Consider the following 22443-nt stretch of genomic DNA (forward strand, 5'->3'; position numbering starts at 1 on the left):
AAAATGGCTCTCTGCCTCAGCAAAGCTTGGGAGGCGTTCACCAGGAGGCTCGGGAGGGAGAGCCCACTGGTGGCTGGCTTGTTGTTGGGAGTGAGTGTGGAGTGTTGCCCCCTCTCCGGGGTGTGATGTGGGACAGGGGTGCCCGTGAGCCCCCAGCTGAGGGCTGGGCTGGCCAGGCCTGCCGGGTGGACGAGCCTGTGCCGGACAGCCCCTGTGGGGCCCATGGGGAGTGTCTCTGCTGGCTTCCTGCTGCTCCCAGTCTCCGAGTGAATTCCTCAGAGGTGTGTGTTGCACGCGGAGGTGGTGGGGCAGTCTGGGGGAGTGTTGATAGTCCGTATCCCTGCTGCGGCATGGACTTCCGGTCTGTCCGGGAAGGGACACCGGGGTGTCGTTGCAGTACAGGGGGATGATGCACGAGCTCCAGCCTGGTGGTGCGGATCTCCGGCTGGCGGTGTGTGTGTCAGCGGGGGGGAGGGGCTGGGGCTGCACCCCAGTGTGTGTGGGTTCGGGTCTCCCTTGGCGCAGTCCTGCAGCGTGTAAAAGAGTGTCTGTAGGCCCCTCCCCCACGGACGCGAGCTGCCCCTGGGAGGTGGGGGAGGTGAGCGGCTGGGTGGCGCCTCCCCCTCTCCTCCTGCTTGACCCTTGACCCCTGTGGCCAGGGCGCGCAGCTGTCGTGTTCTGGTGGGCACTGCTGATGACGGCCCCGTCCTCCTGGTGGTCTTGTTTAAAACCTGGTTCGTTTCCTGAAGCAGAGTGTGGAAAGGGGGTTTGGTAACGCACAACATGTCTGCACACAGAAGTCCTGTGGTCTCGCTGACTGCACATGCCTGTAGAAAACAGGAACAGGCTCCAGGCGAGGTCTTGATTACAGGCAGTGTGATCCTTTAGGTTTCCCTTCCCCTTGTTTTATTGTGGAATTCTTTAAAGGATTAGATTTGTCATTTTCAAAAAGAGACCTTGAGATTTTTTTTGTGTGGTTTGGCTAAATTTGGAAGTGTAGAAATTTAATTTTTTGAGGATTTAAATGCCGAAACAGAAAAATCTGGTAGTGACAGCGTGTGTACGTGGTGACCAGATGTGAGATGGTAGTACTGATCTGATACATTGCTGTAATCGTTTTATTACTGTAATTTTGAATATTTAGGATGTTTTAGTTTTCATCCTGCACAACGTGTGAGCAACGTGCATAACATCTAACCACTGTTTCATTGTTCCTATTGTTTTCTTGCACCGGTGAAATTGCAATCTTCAGATCTGATCTGCCAATATTCCTGACTGAACCTGTTTAGTGATTTTTACATTTAAGTGGAAAAGTGCACTTGGAGATGTTCCTTTTACAATCTATGGTTTGTCTAAAGAGCGCACACAGCTATGGCAGTATTTTGACAGTAGAACCTTGGGAAATGTTCCTGTTCTAGGGTTTTGACAAAGCTTTTTATTTTCTCTAAATACAGCATCATTAGTTGAAATAATGGACTGCTACATTTTTTTTTTTTTGCCTGCAGTGAATTAATTTGACTGATGCTTTCATCCAAGGCAATTTCCAGAGGTTTTCTATAGGGAAATGAAATGAATTTCCAGTGCTGGGTTTTTGTCGCTGCATTTTGCTCGACCGGTCTCCGTGTGCTCTGGGGTTGAGGTAGGAAGGGAGACACCATGGGGCCCCGTTTTTGTTTTTTACCCTCTACAGATGTGGCTGACAAACCTTGGTCTGCCTCCCGTCAGTGCTGACCTCCGAGTTGTCGCGGTTCGAGGCAGAGGGAGGCTTGCCCTACTCTGAGGCGTTCCCGCCTTGCTCCTGGTGAAAGAGGAGAGAGTGCAGCTCTGGGGCTCCGGAAATCCGTCCCCAGGACCCGGTGTTGACTGGGAGGAGGCTCGGCTGCCCCCGCGATCCATGGTCTGGGTGTGCTGGGCTGGAATTAACGGAATTGTTTTGGAGGAGAGGAAGCCAGATTCTCAGAGCTGCAACGTTTCGGATGTGAAACATTTGGGGAGTTTTCTCCTGTGTAATCCCACTGGAAGTGTGACGATTGATTTCATCTAGAAAAAATTTAAACACTGTGCTTTGAGAATAACGTGCGACGCTACTTCAGATTTTTTTTTAATGCATGAAATCTTTGTAATTTGTTAGAATTTGATATTTGAGGACTGTGCTGTGCATTATGAAGAACTGGGCAAACCATCCATTGAGAAATGCAAAGATTAATCTGATGCCATCTGGTTATTTTTACTGGTGGTTTAGATTGTGTAATGTGAAATTATTTGATCCTGTTAAATGCTCTTCAAGCCATGGGTGAATTGTGCTGTTTTGCAGCACTTCACAGCATAAAAAAAAAAATGTTAAGACCCAACGTACTTAACAGCAACTTCCAGCTGGAATATTGGATGGATATGTAGAACTTCTTAGAATTAATATTAACATTAATAACTGCTCTAGCAATACAGCTGATATCTTTGATTAAACGTTTTGCATGTTGAAGAAGCTGGAAACTAAATTTAATGTAATTTCTTTTCTTTTTCTTCTGCGGAGCAATGGCTAATCATGTTGAAAAGATCCGGAGCTGTGAATCTGGCTGTTTTGTGTTTTTCTTGCGTACCAGTGGTTGGTGCTGTGTATAAAAGGGTTAATTTTATGTGCATAGTGAAGGTTGGGAGAATATTTATGCTTTCTTTTAATGAGTTCCTTTTCGGTTTATGGAAGCAAAAAAATAATTGATTAAATGTTCTCATTTGCATTGAAATTGTTTATTTTTTACCTCGGGAATTGGTCGATATTTAAAGGTGTCTTGCATAAAACTTTTAATCCTCATCACTTTATTTTAGATGTGAAAAAAATATAATCAAGTTGGGGGAAAAATCTTATTTTAGGCCCTGTTAAGATTTGAAGTAGGGGTTATTTTTAATCCTAAAATTAAGGGACGTGTCCAGGGTGAAGACTTTGAAGTGATTGTTTCCCCAGACTGAAGAATCATTAGTTGAACAAAAGTGAAGTTTGGATTTTTAAGTTCTAGTTTATGTAGGAACTATGGCTGTGATTTTGTGATTATTCTGTCCATCATAATAGATACATGTGGGGAAAAAACCATTGTCAGCTGAGTAATTGTTGGTCAATCTTGTCTACTGGCAGTGTGTTTCATTAACTGTTTTTAAGAAATTATAAAACAAGCTGCCCTGTACAGCTGGTCTTGACCCGTGTCCCCTGTGAAAGCAAATTTAAACTGCAATAAGTACTAAAAAAATCCTTAAATGTAAAAAGTGAATTAAATTGAGCCAGTAAGTTTAGAGGTAACATATTGCATAGATTCCATTTTTAAGGAATGGAAAAGGTGGAATTTTGCATAAAAGAGATGCAAAATCCAACTAATGGTCAGAGAAACAATTGTTCCTTTTCGTTTTAGACTTTAACCTTAATTTAGGTTAACTAAAGACCAGGCATCTGGTGTGATTTAAGAAAATATCGCCTGTAGAATTTTGTAAAAGTCCATTTTCACCAACAATCCAAGGATGGTGCTCAGGAAGGCTACTGCTTTATAAAAAAATCAGTTTAGTTTTAAATTTAGTTTAAATTGAAAACTGGGATTAGCGCATTTTTGCTTGTATATATCATTACATGCGCGGTATATGGACAAGTTCTCGGAAGGACTTCTGTGAGCAGTGAATGTGGAATGCCGTTACGAGCAGGAGTTCTCGGTGTGGTCAGAGGGTCAAGCTCCCCTCTGTCTCGAGAGCGGGGAGTCTGTTTGAACACCTTCCCTAAGCCGGCTTGGTAGTCATTGGTTTCTGCTGGTTAGGTGAGCAACCAGAAACGGAATTGTTAGAGAAATATTGTCTTCATGTTTGTGTATTGCAGAATACAATTTTGAACTGAAATTGTGCAGTTATCCTTTAAATACTGTTCATTTGTGCAAACTTTGTGTACTGGCTTCTCTTGGTTTAAGGTTCTCTGACCCAGATTCCTCCTTAAAAAGTTTCTAGATCAGCTTGTTCGTGCGCTCATCCCTTGTTAAACACACAGGTGAACGTACTCCCTGAAGTGAGCAATGCGTGAACACACCCGTTCTGCTAAACAAGTTGATTTAATCCCCTCTAGTACAACCTCTAACCCGTGTCTTGTCCTTACAGTTTTGTTACCCCTCTTGGTCGTCTTTTCTATCTGAACAGATTGTCAGGGTGTTATTATTGTACACAACCAGTACTGGCAATGGAAAGTGTTGAGGATTTTGTGAATCAATACTGTTAAGTTTATTTTGGTTGTGCGTGCTATGAATGCAGAGTGTTGATCACCTGAGAGTCTGATGCTCTTACTTGTACAGTTGTGGGTTTCATTCGGTCCTTGACTGGGCAATATTTATTAGTTTCAGCATTTTTGTTTAGGATGAAATTGTGTTCTGTAGAGATCGTGCAAGTTTTATTTCTCCACGTAACTGGTTCATAATTTAAACGTACCAGCTTGCATGAAAAATGTGCTGGTAAATTCTACTGGTTATAATGTATGCTTAGTAACTTATGCTGCTAAATTGTTTAAATACATCCGAAAAATACATTTATATTGTAAAAAAATCTTTAATTTGTTCCATGTTAGAGCATCACAAAATTCACATTAAAATTTTTGCCTATGAACTAAAATTTTGGAAGATGTGTTCTTAAAGTAGGGGATGATTGTATGGTGTTGACAAACTACAAACGTGTAAAGTTTCTAGGTTTTGTATTGTTAAACCAAACATTTTATGTTCCAGTGGACTTTTTATATCTAGGTCCATTTTATTTTCCCCACAGTGAACTTCCTGAAATATTGAAACATTTATATAACAAATCTGCATAAGTTACATGAACTGGTTAACCGCCATGGTTAAACCGGGTTTAAAATCTCTAACTACTGTGTGCACAGACACTTATCTGTGGACTCCTAGCATGACATTTTATTTAAATATTCACTGAACTTTGGTCCATTTCTGAAATGCATAGTGAATGGGTATCTGTATTGTTTTTAAAATCCCTATTTCCTACCCTGCCGTTAAAAAAAAAAAAGCTTTTTCAGAGGAAAATGAAGTGAAAGTGTGGAATTGATTGAATAGAAGGTCTATGGGGAATTATTCCCAGGGTTACAGGACATTTTTGCCCTGAACGTGCCCGTACAGGGTTCTCTGGTGGTGGTGTTCTGTGAAGACTGAATGGTTGGTGGTCCTTTCAGATGAACAGGTTCATTAACACTGGTTTAAAACCTTGAAAGGTGTTTTTGTGTAGCTTTGAAGCGGCTGTGGGTGAAAGGTCGTGTATCTGCTCTGTGGTGGTGTGTCCTCCGTCTGCGTGTAGAAACAAGGTGACATGGCGCACAGCGCTGAGCCTCCATGCTCCTGCCTGGACTCGAACCCGGCTTCTTAGCCGGCACAGCGCCTCTCCCGGCGCTGGAAGAGTGGGTGCTGTGGGGTACGGTCTGGGGGTTTCCTCTGCGCCAGGGTGAGGTGTGGGACCAAGGAGGACCCGTTTAAAAACGCGTTGCAGAGATCCAGCACCTGCTGGGTCACGCTGCTCTCTCGCCCCCCTTCAGACAGCGGTGCAGGCAGGAGTGTGGAACCCTGAGCGCTGCTCCTGTCTCCGGCCTGTGACTGGCCTGGGGGCGGGGCGGCTCCTCGGGCACCAGCCTGGCCGGGGCGTGGCTGGGAGAGGGCGTGAGGTCTGGGCCAGTCTTGGGACCCCCAGGTCTGAGGTGTCCTGCCATCGAGCTTTCGTGTCCCTCGGTCCATGTGAACGTGAGCAGGAGGGGAGAGTTATAAAGGTCGGATCTGTAACTGTTTCCTGTAAATACCCCAGCAGCGAGGGGAGGAAGTCTTGCATCACCTCCTGACCTTTGTCCTTCTGCTTCATGGCTCTGCAGCAGAGCTCTAGGCCATGTGCAACACCCAGGGCTCTGTGCTGAGTGCTGGTTTCCTATGACCAGAAATGTGACAGGATGAGTAAGGATGTCATTGATGGCTCCATTGATTTTTTTCTTTTTTTTTTGGAGACCATGCGACTTCTCCGACATGCTGGTCTAACTGGAGCTGTGGGTGCAGATTTGTTTTCCACAGGTGTGAATCGGCTCTCCTGTGCTCGGCGGTGTGCGGGGTCGAGATTGGAAGGGTTATACAGAGCCCTGGGAGAGCTCTCGAAGCACCTTGATCGCCCAGCTTCTGCTCGCGGTGTCTGGGATTGTCCAGGCAGGGGCTCTGTGCGGAGGCTGGGAGCGGGGTGACGGGTCAGCGACAAGGAAGCATCAGCCCTTGTCAGTACTGCTGGAGGCTGAGTCCTCCACCTAATATTTATCCTGGAAGGACACTAGGTCTTATTTGGTATTTGGTTGAGCATTAAGTTCTCACCCAAGTGAGAAGGTTTCATGCATTTTAAAATCGAGTCAGTTGTTCTGTGGAGGGGAAAATGTTTACAGATTTTTTTGTATACATATGAGTATTTTTCCAGTAAGGCGAAGACTGCAGTATGTTTTATTTAATAAACATGTAGATTTAGAGATCGTTTGCATCTCCATGATGCATTCATCTTTATGAAGAACCTTTGACGATGGGCTCAGTGTCGTAGAACCTTGAGCAAGAGGTGTTTTTTTGTGTTCCCCCTGTGTTGTCATGCAGGATCAATTTTCAGTCACTGACGATTTTTCATGTGACTCAACAGGCATTCATGAAGAACAATTTGTCAAAAAGATATAGCAGGCTTTGTAATTGCTGTAAAAGTGTGTGTGTGTACTGCAGGGAATTGTTGAAAAGAGTGAGTTTTGGTCTTTAGGTTTTTGTGTCCAGATGGACTGACTGACTGTACAGTGTGGGTCTTGTCTGCACAGCCACTGTGCTGTTATTTGCAGACTTTCATGCTCAGCTAAAGCTGTTCTGATTCATATACTCGACATAATTAGTCAGTGTTGGGGCATGTGATTCTTGCTCCAGATTTGTCATGGTGTGAAGAACGGTCTCTACTTCTCGCCATCCTGCCCTGCTCCCATATCTCCATATTTATTATATACGAAGTTTATCATCATCTTTTATTTATAAAGTGCCTTTCCAAACCCAAGGACGCTGTACATGGGGATAAAGAAAAAATTGGAAAAGTACACAAAAGCTGACAGGTTCCTACAGACAGAATGTAGGGAAATCGGGTATAGGTCCTGGTAAAAAGTTCCGAGTTTGGGTTTGAAGAGAGTCAAAGAATTTGTTTCCTGAAGAGTCCGAGAAAGGGCATTCCATAACCCTGGAGCAGCAACAGGAAAAGCATGATCTCGGAAAATCCCGGATTTTAGTCCCAGGTACTGTGAGCAAAGGACCGGCTTCAGCTGACCGGAGCCTACGAGAGGGAGTATAAACACGGAGGAGTTCAGAGATGGCGGAGGCAGATTGCTTAGAGCCTTGAAAGTCAGTAACAAGCTCTTATATTGGATACGTGGCTTTGTAGGATAACAATGTAGAGACTTAAGCGTAGGACTTCAGTTCACACACAAAGGAATCAAAGCAGAATTGGTTCCCTTTGCTTTGTGCTTTCATTCGTTTCTGATCCCCTTCACTGGTTTATTGCGGCTCAGGCCTGGAGCAGGAGGCCTGTACAGAGTGGGGGTCTGGATTGCTAGCGTCGGCGACGGGCGTCCATGTGGGTTTGAGCAGAGTAGTTTTTAAACTTGTTAAAGCTCTGGTCTGAGTGTTTAAATGGCAAACAAAAAAAACCCTGTTAATTCCGGTCTTTGAGTAGATGGCGGCTTAAAAATGTACATTTTTGCAGACGCATCTCGGTATGTACAGGACACAAGATGTGCTTATTTACCGGGCAGTAAGAACATCTCTGGTAGTGTACAGAAACAGACGGGATGAATGGGTCTTCAGTCTTGCAGGCTTTTCTCACCGTGCTCAACAGGGCTCGTTTCCCTTTTTCGGCAAAGGGATTGTGTGGGTTTTCACACTCCTGGGGGCTGAAAAATACTCCAATACTCCAAAATGCTTGTCTGCCGAACGCACAACTGGGAGAGCAGGGCTTTGACTTCCAGGATGAAGAATGTGAGGAATGCCCGGACTGCACAGCGCTCGGTCGAGCCCCTCTGCGTGAGGGAGGGTTGGGCTCCTTCTCCGTGGTTACTGCGGCTGCCCATGGCTGCCGATTGCCTGTTTTTAGAAGGAGAAGATGAACAATCGACTTGCTGGTGAATACTTGGCATGGTTGTCACCTCCTTACCGGCTGCTTGCACAGTCCTACGCAAGCCAGCGCAGCCCAGCGCCTGCTGTGCTTTGCTCTGTTGCATTGGAGGCGTTCAGCACTGAGGTTTAACTAAGGAGGTCCGATAGTTCATTTAGTCTATTCTACTTTTTTATTTTTTGCTCTCAAGTTCTCTATAGCGTAAGAATGAAACTGGTTAAAAAAGTTAGCTGCCCCTCCCCCGAGACAGTTCACAGACTGTTTCTGTGAAGCTCAGCTTGTGGTTTGTTTTTCCTGCTGTCTGTTCGGGAAATAAGCGCTGGGTGCTGCGTCTCTGCAGTGTTTGGGTGAGAGAAGAGCCAAACAAGATGCCTTTTTCAGGGACACACTGCCGATCTGTGAAGCCTTGTGTGCAGCCGACTGGACTGTGAGGGTACGCTGGTGTTAATGTGGGCTCTCTCTTCACAGGAGTCGCAAGCTACAGATCAGAAATATCCCTCCACATCTGCAGTGGGAGGTAAGTTATTTTTTTTATATTGGAAGTATTTATCCTATCCTTGTCAATGTTGCTGTTTTTCTGTAAACTAAGCTTTCCTTGCAAAGGCTGTGAAGAGTTTGCTTTTACTCAAGTGTTGTTCGAAGGAGCTCCTCTGTCAGGGGTTTTGCCTGGAAGGGCTGAGGGTTTCTCGCCACCTGTTACTCGCGGCGCCTCAGGTGGGAGGGAGCTGTTCGGCGGCGGCTGCAGCTGCTGCGCTCCGGTGCAGCGGTCCTGCCTGGCGGGAGGTGAGGAGTATCCGCTGGGAGCGGTGTGGCGGCTCCGACGGCGCTCCTGGGGCAGCGCCACTCCGCCCCGGAGATCAGAGAGACCGGTATTGACCGGAGTTTTCTCTGGGTGGTCAAGTCAGAAGCCGTTTTGTTGTGTAGCTTCGATTAGTTTCCCAAGCTGGAGGAAATCCTAACCAGAGATGTTATCTGTTGGCAGTGCTGTTCAAATGTTCCTCAGCTGTGCGGTCTCTGAAATACGGGGCTCTGTTCCATGGTAGCGCAGAGGAATCATCCTCATGAAACGCTCCCTAAAACGAGCATTTTTATCTTTGGAGAGGAATAGAAATTTATTTGGCAACCGACTTTCGTAACTTATGCTAAATACACAAAGCTTGTAAATGTGAACTTAATTTCTGTTTTGTGTGTGCATCTCTGCTACCCCATTCAAAACAAGGAATTGTATAACATTTTGCTCTGGATCAATTGATCACAGTTTATGTATCAAATGCACAACAATACAGTGTGCAGCAGCAGTAGTTCCTGGCAATGAAATGTCTTTTCTGCTACGGGAGGGGGTACCATAATCGTGCATTTCACCGTTTTCAAAAACTGCTGTGAAGTTCCCCTTCCCTCTGTGTGTCCAAACACCTTCATTTCTTCAGGTTTCTTGCTGTTGCTCATGCTGGTCCGTTAGATAAGTTCAAGCTGCCCTTCTCTGAGCCAGCAGTCATTCCTGTGACCTGGGAGAACATGTTGCTCATTGGAATGGATACATCTTCATCCGAATTGGTGTTTGTAGGTTTCAGGTGCTGGTTGGTGACGATCAGCTGGTAGTGGCAGTGGGCTAGTGACTTCTTGGTCTCATTTCCTGGTTCCTCTGCAGTTCTGCGCCTCTGAGTCGGAACGCTGAGATCTGTGGCTCCTATGATGTGGATTAATAGGAGTATAGCGTTGGGCAGCATGTGGAGGGAGATGTGGGGAGTTCTGGAACAGCTGTCTCTTCAGATGTCTTACTACTGTTTATTGTAGCACTGTTACGAAAGGGTGAGCTAAGTTCGTTGTGTATCGATACGCTTGGCAGATTTTTCCACTCTCGTGCATGTTTTATGTGCGCATTAATTTGTTATCACTTGAGTAAAGCATTCAACGTCAGCCCTCTGAGGGTTAGAGCTGAGGTTTGGACTTTCCTCGACGGGGGATTGGAAGGGAGTGACCCTCTGTACAGTGCGTTATGAAATCACCCACCTTCCTTTTAGGTTCTGGCGGAAGTAAATTCTAGTTTTTAGTTAATGCAACTTTGCATCACATTCTTTTGGCTATCAGGTCTTTCCAGCACATGTTAAAAATAAATGCAATAAAAGTAAATCCATTAGAGCTGCCTGTCCAACCCTGGTTCCTGAGGGGTTTCTGTGGTACACGAGTCCTCTTTTATGAGACATTTGTAGTTTTTCAAGCAAAACATTTTCCTGTCCTCGGAATTGATGTCTTTAAGGTCCAGGTACTGGATCCGGGTGTGGGTTAGAGCTCGATCTTGAATACAAGAATATTGGGGGGAGGAGAAATCTTCATTTATAAGTTTTGGTTGATTGTATGTGTTAGAGCATTTGTCATAAATTTAAAAAAAGTCAATATTTTATCATGGTCTTGACAAAACAATACCAATACTCTCAAAATGGTCCTGAAGTGGTGTTAATTTGGCCAAAGCACTTGGTTGTCAGCTGTTTTAGAAGATTCCAGCAGATGAGCAGATCTTCAGCGAGGAAAAGGAAATGAAGCAACACAAGGCTAACAGCTCAGGCTTGCACTTTGTGCGTATCTGGGTTTGGCCATGTGACTCGAGTGTCGACAATGGAACGGGAACAGTCTGTACTGGATTTGCTACAGACCTGCCCTCTTTATCTGCGCTAAGGAAGGGAAACTCAAAATCCATTTTGTGAGCTGCTGAACATGCATGGTAGGCAAACATATCCTGGACACACAAATCTTTTCGTCAGTGGCAGCTGGCTGTGGAACGACAAGGCCCTGGTCTCCAGTCTCATGCCACGCTCCTGGAGTGCTGGGGCAGTGCAGAGAGCTGCAACACTTTGTCTGGATTCATGTGGATGAAGTAGGAGCACTGACATTCCTCATTAAGAAAACTAACTTCACTTCAGTCTCTTTTCTGTTTCAAACTGCTTTGAGCAAAGGCAAGAGAATTTTATTTTTTAGTTGCTTCAAGTTTTACTAAATGGATATTTTTTTAATTACTTGAACATTCAATGTTGGGTTCACTTTCAAGCCAGTTTGGGTTTTCAGAGTAGACTTGTCATGGTCAACCTCCATTATGCTAAATATAAATGAGTAATTAAGTTGCCATGAAACATTTCAATTCAAGTTTTGTTGTTTGTTTAAAAAATTAAAGGTTGCGAATGAAGTAAGAAACTGACCACCTATTTGGGAGTTAGATGTCTTGAAAGGCAGCAACACTTGTTGCAGATCACAGATGAGGAGCTGATACTTTAAAAATATCTAAACATTACTGGTGTGTACCTACATAGCTTTTTATTTGCTGGTTTCATAGTTGTTTCTTCAAAATCCTGTTCTGAGGTATTGGAGAAGGCTGTCGCACAGTTTTGTCAAAAAGCCTTCTTGAATTTTGATCCATCTTCAGTTTCAAAGCTAGAATACATGTTTTGAAGATTTTCTCCAGTGTACTTAGGGCCATACATGTGTCTGTAAGAGGTGGTAATGAGACATTCTTTTAATGTGGACCTGAAAGGTTTTGCTTCTGAATTCAGGAAGCCTTATTTGAGAGAGGAAAAATGAAAACTTCATAGAAAAGACTTAATGTGCAGATGTGGTCAAACCTCTGCCCATTAATAACTGGTAAGTCCAGAAATGACTAAAGAGTAAACCTGGTTTAGGTTACCCCCTTCAGGGTAAACTGCTCCGTTGTAGAATCGGAGGAATGAAAGTTGCTCTGCCAGGTCAAGTGGTATAATCGCTGAGAGACACCGGTAACGTTCTAGTTCATATGTCATAGAAGAGGCTTAATCAGGGGCCCAGTTGGCTTAATCAGTCGATCAGGAAAATCAATAAATTGAAGAGTAACGGCGTCCAGGTAAGAGAGTTTATTGAACAGCAGGTTATGTAAATTCTATGTTAACAAGACAATGGGAGACGCATACCTGTGGTGGAGGCTCAGTTGTGTTTAGTATTACAGCTGCACAAGCCCAGGAAGGAACGAGGCTCAAGAGGTGGTCAAGGGGACTGGTAAGGTAGGGGTCCACCCAGCCATTTCTCTGAGGGCTCATTTTGACAGATGAGAAAGATCCTGAGCTACTTGGCTAGCACATACTATCAGTATAGTCATTAAATTATATAGTTATCGTATTCTAACTGTTTAATATGAAGGAAAAATGAGCTGGTCTGTATTTCAGCGTGATCAGTGAAGCTGTGTGATGGGCAGCCACCCTGTACGGAGGTGTTGGTGTTTGTTGGCTGGAGATATTGGTTTGATAAAGGAGACCCTGACATAGAGCTGTTTGGGTATTGAAGCGTTTCTCTTCAGAAGCCAGGACTTCGGAAGCCAATCGCAGCTTGCCTCGATTGTAGACGAAGGTCATTTTGCAGTCGTTTCCAAAGGCCCGTGCGCCCAGATGTTCCAGATGCAGGCGTGTGAGGGACACTGGGCCACGGCTCACCTCGAGGTCACTGGGCTCGCCCGTGCAGGAGGCCAGCAGTGGCTTCGTTTCCTAACAGCCTGTGGACCACAGATGGCAAATGTTGCAGTTGCTTGTTCTGCACTTGCTGTACTCGGAGATGGAGTGTCAATGTGAGATTTCACTGTGCTCTTCATTCCCGCGGTTCTCCCCAGTCTTGCCTTTCACAGCTGATTCACACGGTTCAGTCTTTGTGGCATGTCTGGTCTCATGTGTGGGACTTCGCTTGTGTGACTCGGCGAGAGTGTTGCTGTGCCACAAGGCCTCGTGTACAGGAACACCACCGGCTCACAGTTCGAGAAACAGTTTATTCTGTTCTGCACAAGTAGAATTAGTAACTGGTGTCCTAACCAGATGAGGTGCCTGTTGGTGAATGACAAATGGGGGAAACTGGAGTCGGCTTGGTCATTGCTTGTGCACCATAGGTTACCGATACTAGCTTCCCGACTAGCGCGTTCATTTGCATAGAATAGTTCTTAACCTTGTTAACTACATGACTCCTCCTGCTTGCAGCTTTGAAAGGCAACAACGTGAAGATGTCCTCGTGTGGGCCAGGGGCGTGCACACTCCTCTTGCCCTGGTGCTCAGCTCTGACTGCCCCCTGGAGCTGGAAGGCATGCCTTCGGGCTTGCCCGTGAAGTCTTCGCGGTTGTGCCGTCTGTGAATTCGGCTTTGGTTTAGACTCCTCGTGCTGCTTGTTTGAAAGGGTGGCTCTGTTACGGCAGCAGCTGTTTCTGCTGCTCCAGTAAAACCCGCTGGCTGGCAGCATTGCTCTCGCCCTGCACGTTGGACTGGCAGGCTTGTCTCCTCCTCCCACCCTGCCCAGCGTTTGCCCCGTTGAGCCCTGGGGCAGGTTGCAAATCTTTGACTGTCGGTTGCGTGTCCCCCTCACCCTCTCGGTGCATCCCGAGAGCACTTTCAAAAGAAAATGATTAAGCGGTGGTCAGGATAAATCTTTCTGGGACTGAATTAAGTGAAGCATTCATAAGGTGTTTAAATGCAGCTTTTCAAAGCTTCTTGCAGATTAGTCAATGGCAGATGAACTGCAAGCTGCTGGTGACCCTTTAGAAGATGCTGAAAGAGAAATGGCTGATATTAAATTAGTTTCAGTCAGATGTTTGCCAGGAGGAAATTAATATAATTCTTCAGGCTGAAGGCCTGCAGGTTCTATATTTAATAGAATAATTCTAATTGAGTGAGGCAGAAATTACAGGTGGTAAAATATTAGTAAGATAGAGATGCGAATGACGAATATTCCTGTCGCCAAAAGGTAAAAACCCAGCTACTTAATTGCTTGCTCAAATCGTAATTTTTACACTTTCATGGAAACAAAAACAATTTAATTTATTTCTGCGATTTTTTTCCCCTTATTTCATAGTGGTGTGAAGTGAATGTGGAGGGAGACTGGAAGCAGTTAAGAACAAATATTCAGTGACTGATGGTTTTCTACCAGTTGTACTTCAGGAAACAAGCAGTATCCGTTATAGACTCGCATTGCTCAGTGCTGGAGTAACACAATGAGTGGAAAATTGCTAATGTCACACTGATCCATAAAAAGCATCACAAAGCCGAACCAAGTAATTCTAAACTAGTAAGTCTTCTCTTGCATGTGAGGTTGTGGACATGTTAACTTGTAATTTAGAGGCTCATTGGTATTTCAGTAAGATCCTCAGGGATAATCTGCATGGTTTTAAAAAAGGAAACTCTTGCTTAACTTGTTACTGTTCTTTAAATAAGCAAAAATGGCAGTGGGCACAATCTGAGCACATGATAGTCTTTTGAATTTCATACGGCATTTGATTTGCTAGGATTAAGCTTAGGTAAATAGGCCAAACAAACTGCAGGAATCTCCTGTACCAACCTCTCTGCCCGTTTGTTGATTTAGTTGGGAAAGATTTTGCCCTGTTGAACGTCTGTGGCACTGTGGTTCACAAGACTATGAACTTGTGAAACTCGCTTATATTCTATTGTACACAGCTGCGTTGGTGTCAGTTTTTGTCAGGCAGATGTAGGGAAGCCATATCATTGTGATGAAGCATGAATTGGTTACTGGGCTAGTTCTGCTCTGCTCAGTGTTCACGTTGCTGGAGGTCTTTTGCTTTATTTTGGGGAGAACTTACTTTTGCTTAGCTGTAAAATAACAAACCTGCTTTCAGTGAGAAGTGCAGGGCAGGGTGACAGTGGTGATCATGCTGCAAGCGTTGCACAAAGTAGGTCACGAAAATTCCCCTCCAGTTCGATGTTCTTCAGCGTTTTCAGAAATGTAACCACAACGTAGTGAGGACAGGCTGGACAGGCAAGAGGTGAATGCTCAAGCTGGGGTGCTGTAACTAGTGGTGTCCCACATAGATCTTTATTAGGGCCACTGTTTTCCCCCTGATTGAGATCTGGGTTCTTAGTGGTCTTGCATCTTATGGGAGGAATTATAGAATGGTCTGAATGAGAGTTCTTAAGAGAGGAAACAAAATACTAAAAAGAAATGGTCTGATATTCAAACCTGGAGAAAAGGGTGGAAAAGTACCCTTTGCAGATTCCGAGTTCCAGCTGTTTTCCGGAAGGCAGACTGCAGAGCATTACAGCAGTCTGTATAACCACTGCATTACAAGCATGGGGTGGGATCAATATACATTCCCACACCTGTGTGACATTGCAAAGTTCCCATTAATATCATGGGCAAATGGGTTTTGGATGGGTGCTGAGAGAGTTAAAACAGCAGCCGAACCACCCAGATGACTTATACAAAGTGTTCCAGGATAGTTGGACCAACTTTCCACGGTCCTTCAATGATTAAACTGTATGAGATCAAAACAGCAAATTAATGTTCTGAACAATGTATTCATTCCTCTTTGCATGTTTGCGTTATGAATTGATTTTGTGTCAGTTTATTTATCGGAGCTTCTCATACTGCGATGAAGAGGTTTAAGACCTTTAATTGTGCCACTTGGTTTAAGAGGAGTGGTGGTGAAGAATCTTTACAGCTGAGATGCTCTTATACAGTCTGTAGCAAATGGGACTGTGCTATTAAGAACGCTGAAGTTCATTTGTCAACTACTCTGATGTAGTTCTGTTCAAAAGATCAGCGAGGCACATGAATATGGTAATAAATGCCCTGTGAGGGTCACAGTGACTGCTGTGGGTAGCCCCGTTTGCAACTTGACTGTAGAAAGACCCTGTATCCTGGCATCCTTGTGCACGTGACTGAGCTGGCAGGAGCCGTGTTCCCCCTGCGGTGAGAGCTCGGAGCACTGCCCCCTGACGTTAGCCCTGGCCAGGAGAGTTTCCCTATGACAGGGGGTCCTTAAGGCTCTGTAAAATGGTAATGAGATGTTGCCGTTGGGGGGGGGGGTTATTGCAGCTTGTGCTGCAAAAAGAGATTCGGGAGCATCATGAAGACCTGGCGCCTGCAGGTGGGATTGATATTCAGTATGGACGGCTAGCTGAGCCGCTTCTCTGCCGTCTGACCAGACGGATGTCTCTGGTTCCTGTGCAGCAGTGGCCCTTCCTGAGCTCTGTCCTGTACGTTTCGCTTAATTCTGCCTCTGGTCTCGCCAATACCAACGAACGTCGATTATAACCGTTACAAACTTACCAGATTTTAGGAAAGTGACACTTTTTGTAGCAGATGAACTGACACTCAATTTAATGGCTGTTGCATAAATTGGTTTATTATGCTCATGAGCATTTGTCGTCTTGGGGAGGAACATGAGCACAGTTTAGTGTGGAACTTTTAGAAAGCGATTCTAGAAAGAGATTTAATTCTAAGGAAATCCTTCCTAGAATAATGAATGAATATACTGGGGAAAAATTCAAGTATTTATCACAGATGCCAGTCAAGGACAAAGTAGAGATAAACTTAATTTAGACTAAAATGAATACTTTTGCAAAACAAATTTAAAATGAGCATAACCAAGTAATACAGTTTAATGTTTAGTTTTTTTAATTAACATCATAAAAGCACACTTACTTTTATTTAGGCTTTCAGGTATCTTAATCATGTAATTAAAGTGTTCAATTAATTCAAACTTGGTGCATCATAGTGCCTGCTGTCATCTACTTCCATCAGTCTCTTCCGAGCTCAGGATGCTGCGTTGTGACTGACATTTGAAGAGACACCTCTTGCAGAAGCATGCTCCAGCCACAGCGGAAGAGCCCTGAGTGTGCGACCACCTCGTTCCGCAGTGCAGACCCAGTTCACGGTTACCGGACTGCAGATCAGCAGCAGGGTGGCTGGGTTGACCCACGTGAATGGCATGCTTCCCTCCCCGGCACCTGCCGATCAAACTGTTTCCCCTCGTGGGCTCAGTAACCCTGTAGTCCTGTTCCAGTAACTTGTTCATTGGATTAAAAAAAATAACGTTGGGAAGAGCTTCACTACCTAATATTAACGCACTACATCAACCACGTGTCTGAGTGCAGAAATCTCTAGTCTAGTCGAGTATGGAGTCCACTGGCTTCAACAGTTCCCATTTCGTTGGTGGTCAATATTAATTCACAGGAACTGGGGTGCTAATATTCTGGTCTTGTATGACACTTGATTTCCCCGACCAAGAGTCTCAAAACCTATTGCGACATTGACACTTCAGCCCTCCTCACGTCTCCCGATCCCGGGTGTGTGAGGAGCTCTTCCCACTGGAGAGCGAATCCCAGCAGCTGTGTTACTGTTTCTGGACAGCATAGCCGGTCATCAGCGCTGCCTCTCGGTGGGTCTTGTGCGTCGGGTTTGGAAGTAAAGGAAACCAGTGATGTGCCGTCCAGGTTAATTAGCAACCGGACAAGCTAGATGGAGCACATGGTCTCCTCTACTCTCATCTGTAACCTTTTTCTTGGTGTCCGATTGACCGTTTGACCTGAAAATGAGAGAAAACTAAGATACGCATACTTGTAACTCAAAAATAAGAATTATTAATAGGTAAGAATTCTATCTGAAGCACTGGAAAGCAGCAGGTTTTTTAAAATAATTTTTCTACCTCAGATATTTTAAGAGCACGTGCAGTCTTTTTTTAAAAAAAAAAGTCCCCCAAATTTCACACTGTACGTTTTTTAGCCTGTGTTTTAGCCCGTAATTTGGGAAGAAGAGTTTGTGATCGTCCTGAGCTGCCTGTTACTGCTAGCTGTTGGAGATTTCTCCTAATATGGACCATATGAGTCCACAGCGTGTATATGATGAATTTAGTTCTGGCACAGTAGTTCAAAGGAAGATGTATGCTGGGTAATGATTGGTACAAGAGAATAATCAACATGTTGATATAGCTGATAGTATATTCAACGACTGAATCAAATTCGTTTCAGAGTGGCGATGCAATTGTTGCTAAGAGTTACGTCAGAAAAGAGCATTCCAGGTTGTGTGCTATATATGACTTCAAAATACTCTTGCTAATTACTACTAATACTCTTGTTAATTTTGTGTGAGCAGTCATTAACAGGGTCTTTATCTGGTTCGTGTCCTGTTAAGTATCTACGTGAACAGGAGTTGCAAGCCTGTTTAAGGGAGTTTGACTTGATAGTAAAGCTGTGCATGTCTGCAAATCCTCTATATAGCTGGCAACAGTAACTCTGCCATGGGACTGAAAGGCTATTCTTTGTGTAGGTCTCGGTTCCATGTATAGTTCATACAAAAAAGCCATTATTTTCTGTGCGCGATGCGAATCTGCACAGATGCCGTTGGAAGCTGCGTAAATCCGCGTGGTATAGGATTTCTCTCGTGACCGCCGTCTCCTCGCCCGCGTGCTGTAAGTGGACACGCCAGGACGTGCCAAGTGGCGGAGCAGAAGGCAGCATTCCGAGGCTTGGCTTTCACGGTATCCGGCACCTCTGTGGAAAGGCTTCCTGTTCCCAGCTAACAAACGCTCGAGGCCCGGCCGGCTCTCCTGTCCGTCTGCGTGGAAGCGAAGCCTCTGGTCTTGGGCAGGCCCATGGCCTCTTGTGGAATCTGATTCTAGTTTTTCAGAGTTTATCCAGCAGGTCTGAGTTTGAATCTTAGTGACAGCCTGGTATTTTTTTTTTATTATTTATTTATGGGCAAATGGCAGTCAACTTTTTTTTTTAACAAAGACCTGTTAATTTGCGAAGAGGTTTTCCAGGTTCAGTGTCGCTTTGCTCCTTGATTGCTGAGGGAGTGTCCAATGCAGAAGGCAGCTCTGACGTCTGGCATGTTTCATTATTTGTGCTTGTATCCTGCACGTCTAGAGTCAGTACTAAGTATTTAAAATGTCTACTAGAAAATCAAACCTATAGCACCTGAGTCTTTAAATGGTAAAAAGCTGAAAATGGAGTTTGATAGCACCTGAAATTTGAGCAAAAAACCTGCAGTATTGCAGTAGCAGTATTAAAAGATATTAACGTCCATGTTAGACTTCGGCCTTCACAGGGATCATGTGTTAATAAAATGTTTTTTCTAATCTGGATAGTGAAAGTGTAACTTTTCTTCTTTGTAAGGAAGATATTTCTGGAAATGCAACATTTGGTCATTGCTTGTTTTTGGTCTCAACTAAGCATATCGAAATAGATTAAGTGAGTTTTGTTAAAACTAAGTGTTCATATCGCTGATCTATTCACACCCTTGTTTGCTGCAGCGGAGAGTGTGGCTCATGTATGGGGAACTGGTTCAAGAGATGGCCTGGTTGTATTTTGAGTCTGTATGGTAGGACACCTATTTTGACCGTTATTCATTGTGCATGTGTTTGGTAACTACATAGGGAATCTGTTTCTTTGGAATCCTGGAACACATTAAAGGTTAAGACTCAAGAGTTTCTGAAGCCCGTTTGGTGATGTGTATGATGTCATTCTGCACATTTGTAAGTTGCACTGAACATGCCTGAGTGTTTGAGTAGTATGGAGCGCACAGCTGTCGTCGTGCCTCATGTTGCCAAAGGGTGGTCTGGTTTGCCTGGCACCCCAAATAAAAGCCTGTCAAATGTTTTCGAAGGTGCGTAGGAAGTGAACAAATGCCTGAGTTCTTGCATTTTGCAGCGTGTAGAAATCTGGAATTGGCATGGGAAGTTGCTCGCTTGCATTTTTCGCCCATGGCTTTCATCCGTCCGAGCGGGTTGAGCTTCGCTGCCGTCTCACTGCAGTGGTCCTGCTGATCAAAGTCTTGAAGGAAGACGGGGATTAAAGTGAGCTGCTCTCCTGATTGATTTCTTCAGTGATCCACAATAAGCCCACCAGAGCTAGCAGTGATCCAAACTAAAACCGGTAGCGCCATTGCCATGGGTATGTTTTTACTTGTATGAAACCATTCTTTTCTGGCGCACAGAATCCACCAGCCAGTTTACTTTGGGAATTGTGCCTGTAGTGGAGGGGAAAAATGAGGGTAAACAAGAATTTTCACCCGATTAGCATCTTCGGTGTCGGCATTTCCTGTTTACAAAGTTGCTTCCTTTAGGTTTATCTGGGATCCCTGAAAGCTGTTAAAAAATGAAACGTTCTTGTGATCTTCAGCCTCTGCCTTGATTCAGGATGGCCTTGTTTTTTTGACCAAGGGGGCAGAGTGTTGTACAGCACAGACCATGATGCTAGAAGCCTTGGCCAGGGACTACAGCTGCCATACAGAGGTAGATAATTGCTTACACTTATATAGCGCTCTACTCAAAGTGCTTTACAGGTAATGGGGACTCCCCTCCACCACCACCACTGTGCAGCCCCACCTGGATCCCTTCTAGAGCTAGAACTGCTTTTTTTCCCCCAACGTACTGCTTTCAAGGTGCCAGTAGCCATTCCAAAAGCCACCTGGCCCTGGCACAGGTCTCACGTTGTTGCTTTGTGATGACTGCAAGCTTTACTATCAGGTGGCTGTTTATATACATATACAAATACATTCGCTCCACAGGTTCAACACAAAAAAAACGAATAAATAAAAGGACAAGATACAATCATGAGCTCACCATTTTATTTATGTATTCACACCCTTTGTTTTGGCACATAAATGTAGGTGTATATAATTATCTTAAGCAGCCCCTCAGTTAGGCAGGTCTGTCTGTGCAGTAAGAGTGGTTTGCGTGATTCAGAATGAATACGACTGTCATTTTTTAACAGCTTTTGGGGATTCTGATAAATAAAAAGGAAGCAACTTTGTGAACAGGAAATGCATCCGTCAAAATATCATGCAAAGATTCAACCATGAAGACCAAAGAGCTTTTCAAGCAACTCGCAGCTTAAGCTGTATAAGAAGTCACAGTTGTGGAGTTGATAAAATTAAATCAAGAATCATATTCCACCTGAACACTGTCTCGTTCAAGATGTCCTTATCAGAGCTGCTGAGCGAGGAGGAAACGGGGGAGTGCTGTTGCTGGGAGGCCAGTGGTGACGAAGCTGGGGTTCAGTGGCTGAGGGAGAAATCTTCTACTGTGTAACAATTCCCGTCACTGCTCAAAGGGGGCTTGCATGGAGCTCAAGAAACACATCCGGTCCCATGTGAGGTTTGCAGCCATCGCAGAAGTGGACAAGGTTTTGTAGTCAAGTCCAAATGGGCACTTTTTCTGGTCTAAATGCAACACGTTCACATCTTCCACAAACCCAGCACAGTGCATCACGGTCGGCCCGTCCTTTCTGTGAAACATAGCAGCAGCAGGTGCACAGCAGTGTGGATGAGGGCTGCGAAGTCAAGTCTGTCTGCAATGGGCTGTATTCTTAGTGTGTTTAAGAAGGAGTTTCATTGTGCAGCACCTCTTGTTAGAGACCTGCGTTGTACAGGGCAGAACTTGGTTTAAGTGTGGTGAAGGAACTCTTGTTCCTCGGTGCTCTTGCTCACTGGCACTAACATGACCTCTGATTGGATGAAGGGCTTGCAGTAGATCTGTTTGGGTTGCTTTGATTCACTCCTGGTCCTACACGGCTGCTCTCTCTTCTGGTTTTATTTTCCTCCCTGACTCTTATCGACTTCGTTTCACCTCTTTCGGCCGTACTTCGATCGCTGGACGTCTCGGAAAGGCTTGAACATTGAGTTCATTTCCCGTCTAAAATTCCATCTGAACACTGGTGCATCTTCATATGGAAGTGCTGTTTTTGTAAGAGCCTGACTGCGCTCAGAGCGGATGTTTCCATCGCAGATTCAGAATGACCCACTAAGCTCGGTTTTCCATATTTGTACAAAATGAATTTACTTGTCGTGAAGAGCTGAGGCCAGCCCTAGAGCACTTGCTTTGTGTGCTAGGTGTTCCAGGCAGTTTTTCTCCTGAAATATTCTTGCTCTTGTACGGACTTCTACACTTGGCAGCAGACGGAAGCTTTTGGGAATTATAAATGCTGGATTGCTTCCCAAAGGATCTGTTGGATTTGTGAGCCACCTGTTCTGCAAAACATGAATCCAGTCCACAGACATGCAAAGAATCCTGTTCAGTTTGCACCCTCTCCGCTGAGCTTAACCCTTTTCTCCAGAGCTTGAAGATTTATCCGTGGACAGGCTGTTAAATATGGAAAGCCCTGTCCACCACAGGCAAGGCCAGACCAGGCTTCTGGCAGCATCACACGTGTGACACGTTCCATGACGTGCACACTGTAGACTGGTAAAAGGAAAAAGCATCTATTTCAAGACCACTGAAATTGTTTATGGTAAAAATAAACTAATTTGGGGTTTCTGGTTTCATAACCCTGAGTGAGAAATTTGTTCAGTTGAAATCCTTTGATGGAGATTAGTTCTGCCCTCCTTGTATCAGACTTGTGGTCTTGACCCAAAACCAAACTTCCCCAATGATTTCAGAGAAGAGGAAGAAGTCTTCCCCATGAACGCGGAGGCCCCGTTTTCTTGAGGAGTGTGGACCCCGAGAGCCCATTATTTCAAGCTGTAGGCCATTTTCTTTGTGGTGTTCAGAAA

At 44.8% G+C, this 22443-nt stretch overlaps 1 protein-coding gene across 3 annotated transcripts in view; it reads left to right on the forward strand.

Annotated features, from left to right (window-relative positions):
* Positions 1 to 22443, forward strand: part of igf2bp3 (insulin-like growth factor 2 mRNA binding protein 3) — a 40664-nt gene that overhangs the window by 4253 nt on the left and 13968 nt on the right. For all 3 annotated transcript variants that reach the window (XM_015357968.2, XM_015357969.2, XM_006636046.3), the window contains exon 4: positions 8635 to 8683. In XM_015357968.2, the coding sequence (XP_015213454.1) occupies positions 8635 to 8683 (49 nt within the window). The remainder of the gene's footprint in view (positions 1 to 8634; positions 8684 to 22443) is intronic.

The sequence above is a fragment of the Lepisosteus oculatus genome, chromosome 10 (genome assembly GCF_040954835.1).
Source record: "Lepisosteus oculatus isolate fLepOcu1 chromosome 10, fLepOcu1.hap2, whole genome shotgun sequence".
Taxonomy (NCBI): Eukaryota; Metazoa; Chordata; class Actinopteri; order Semionotiformes; family Lepisosteidae; genus Lepisosteus; species Lepisosteus oculatus.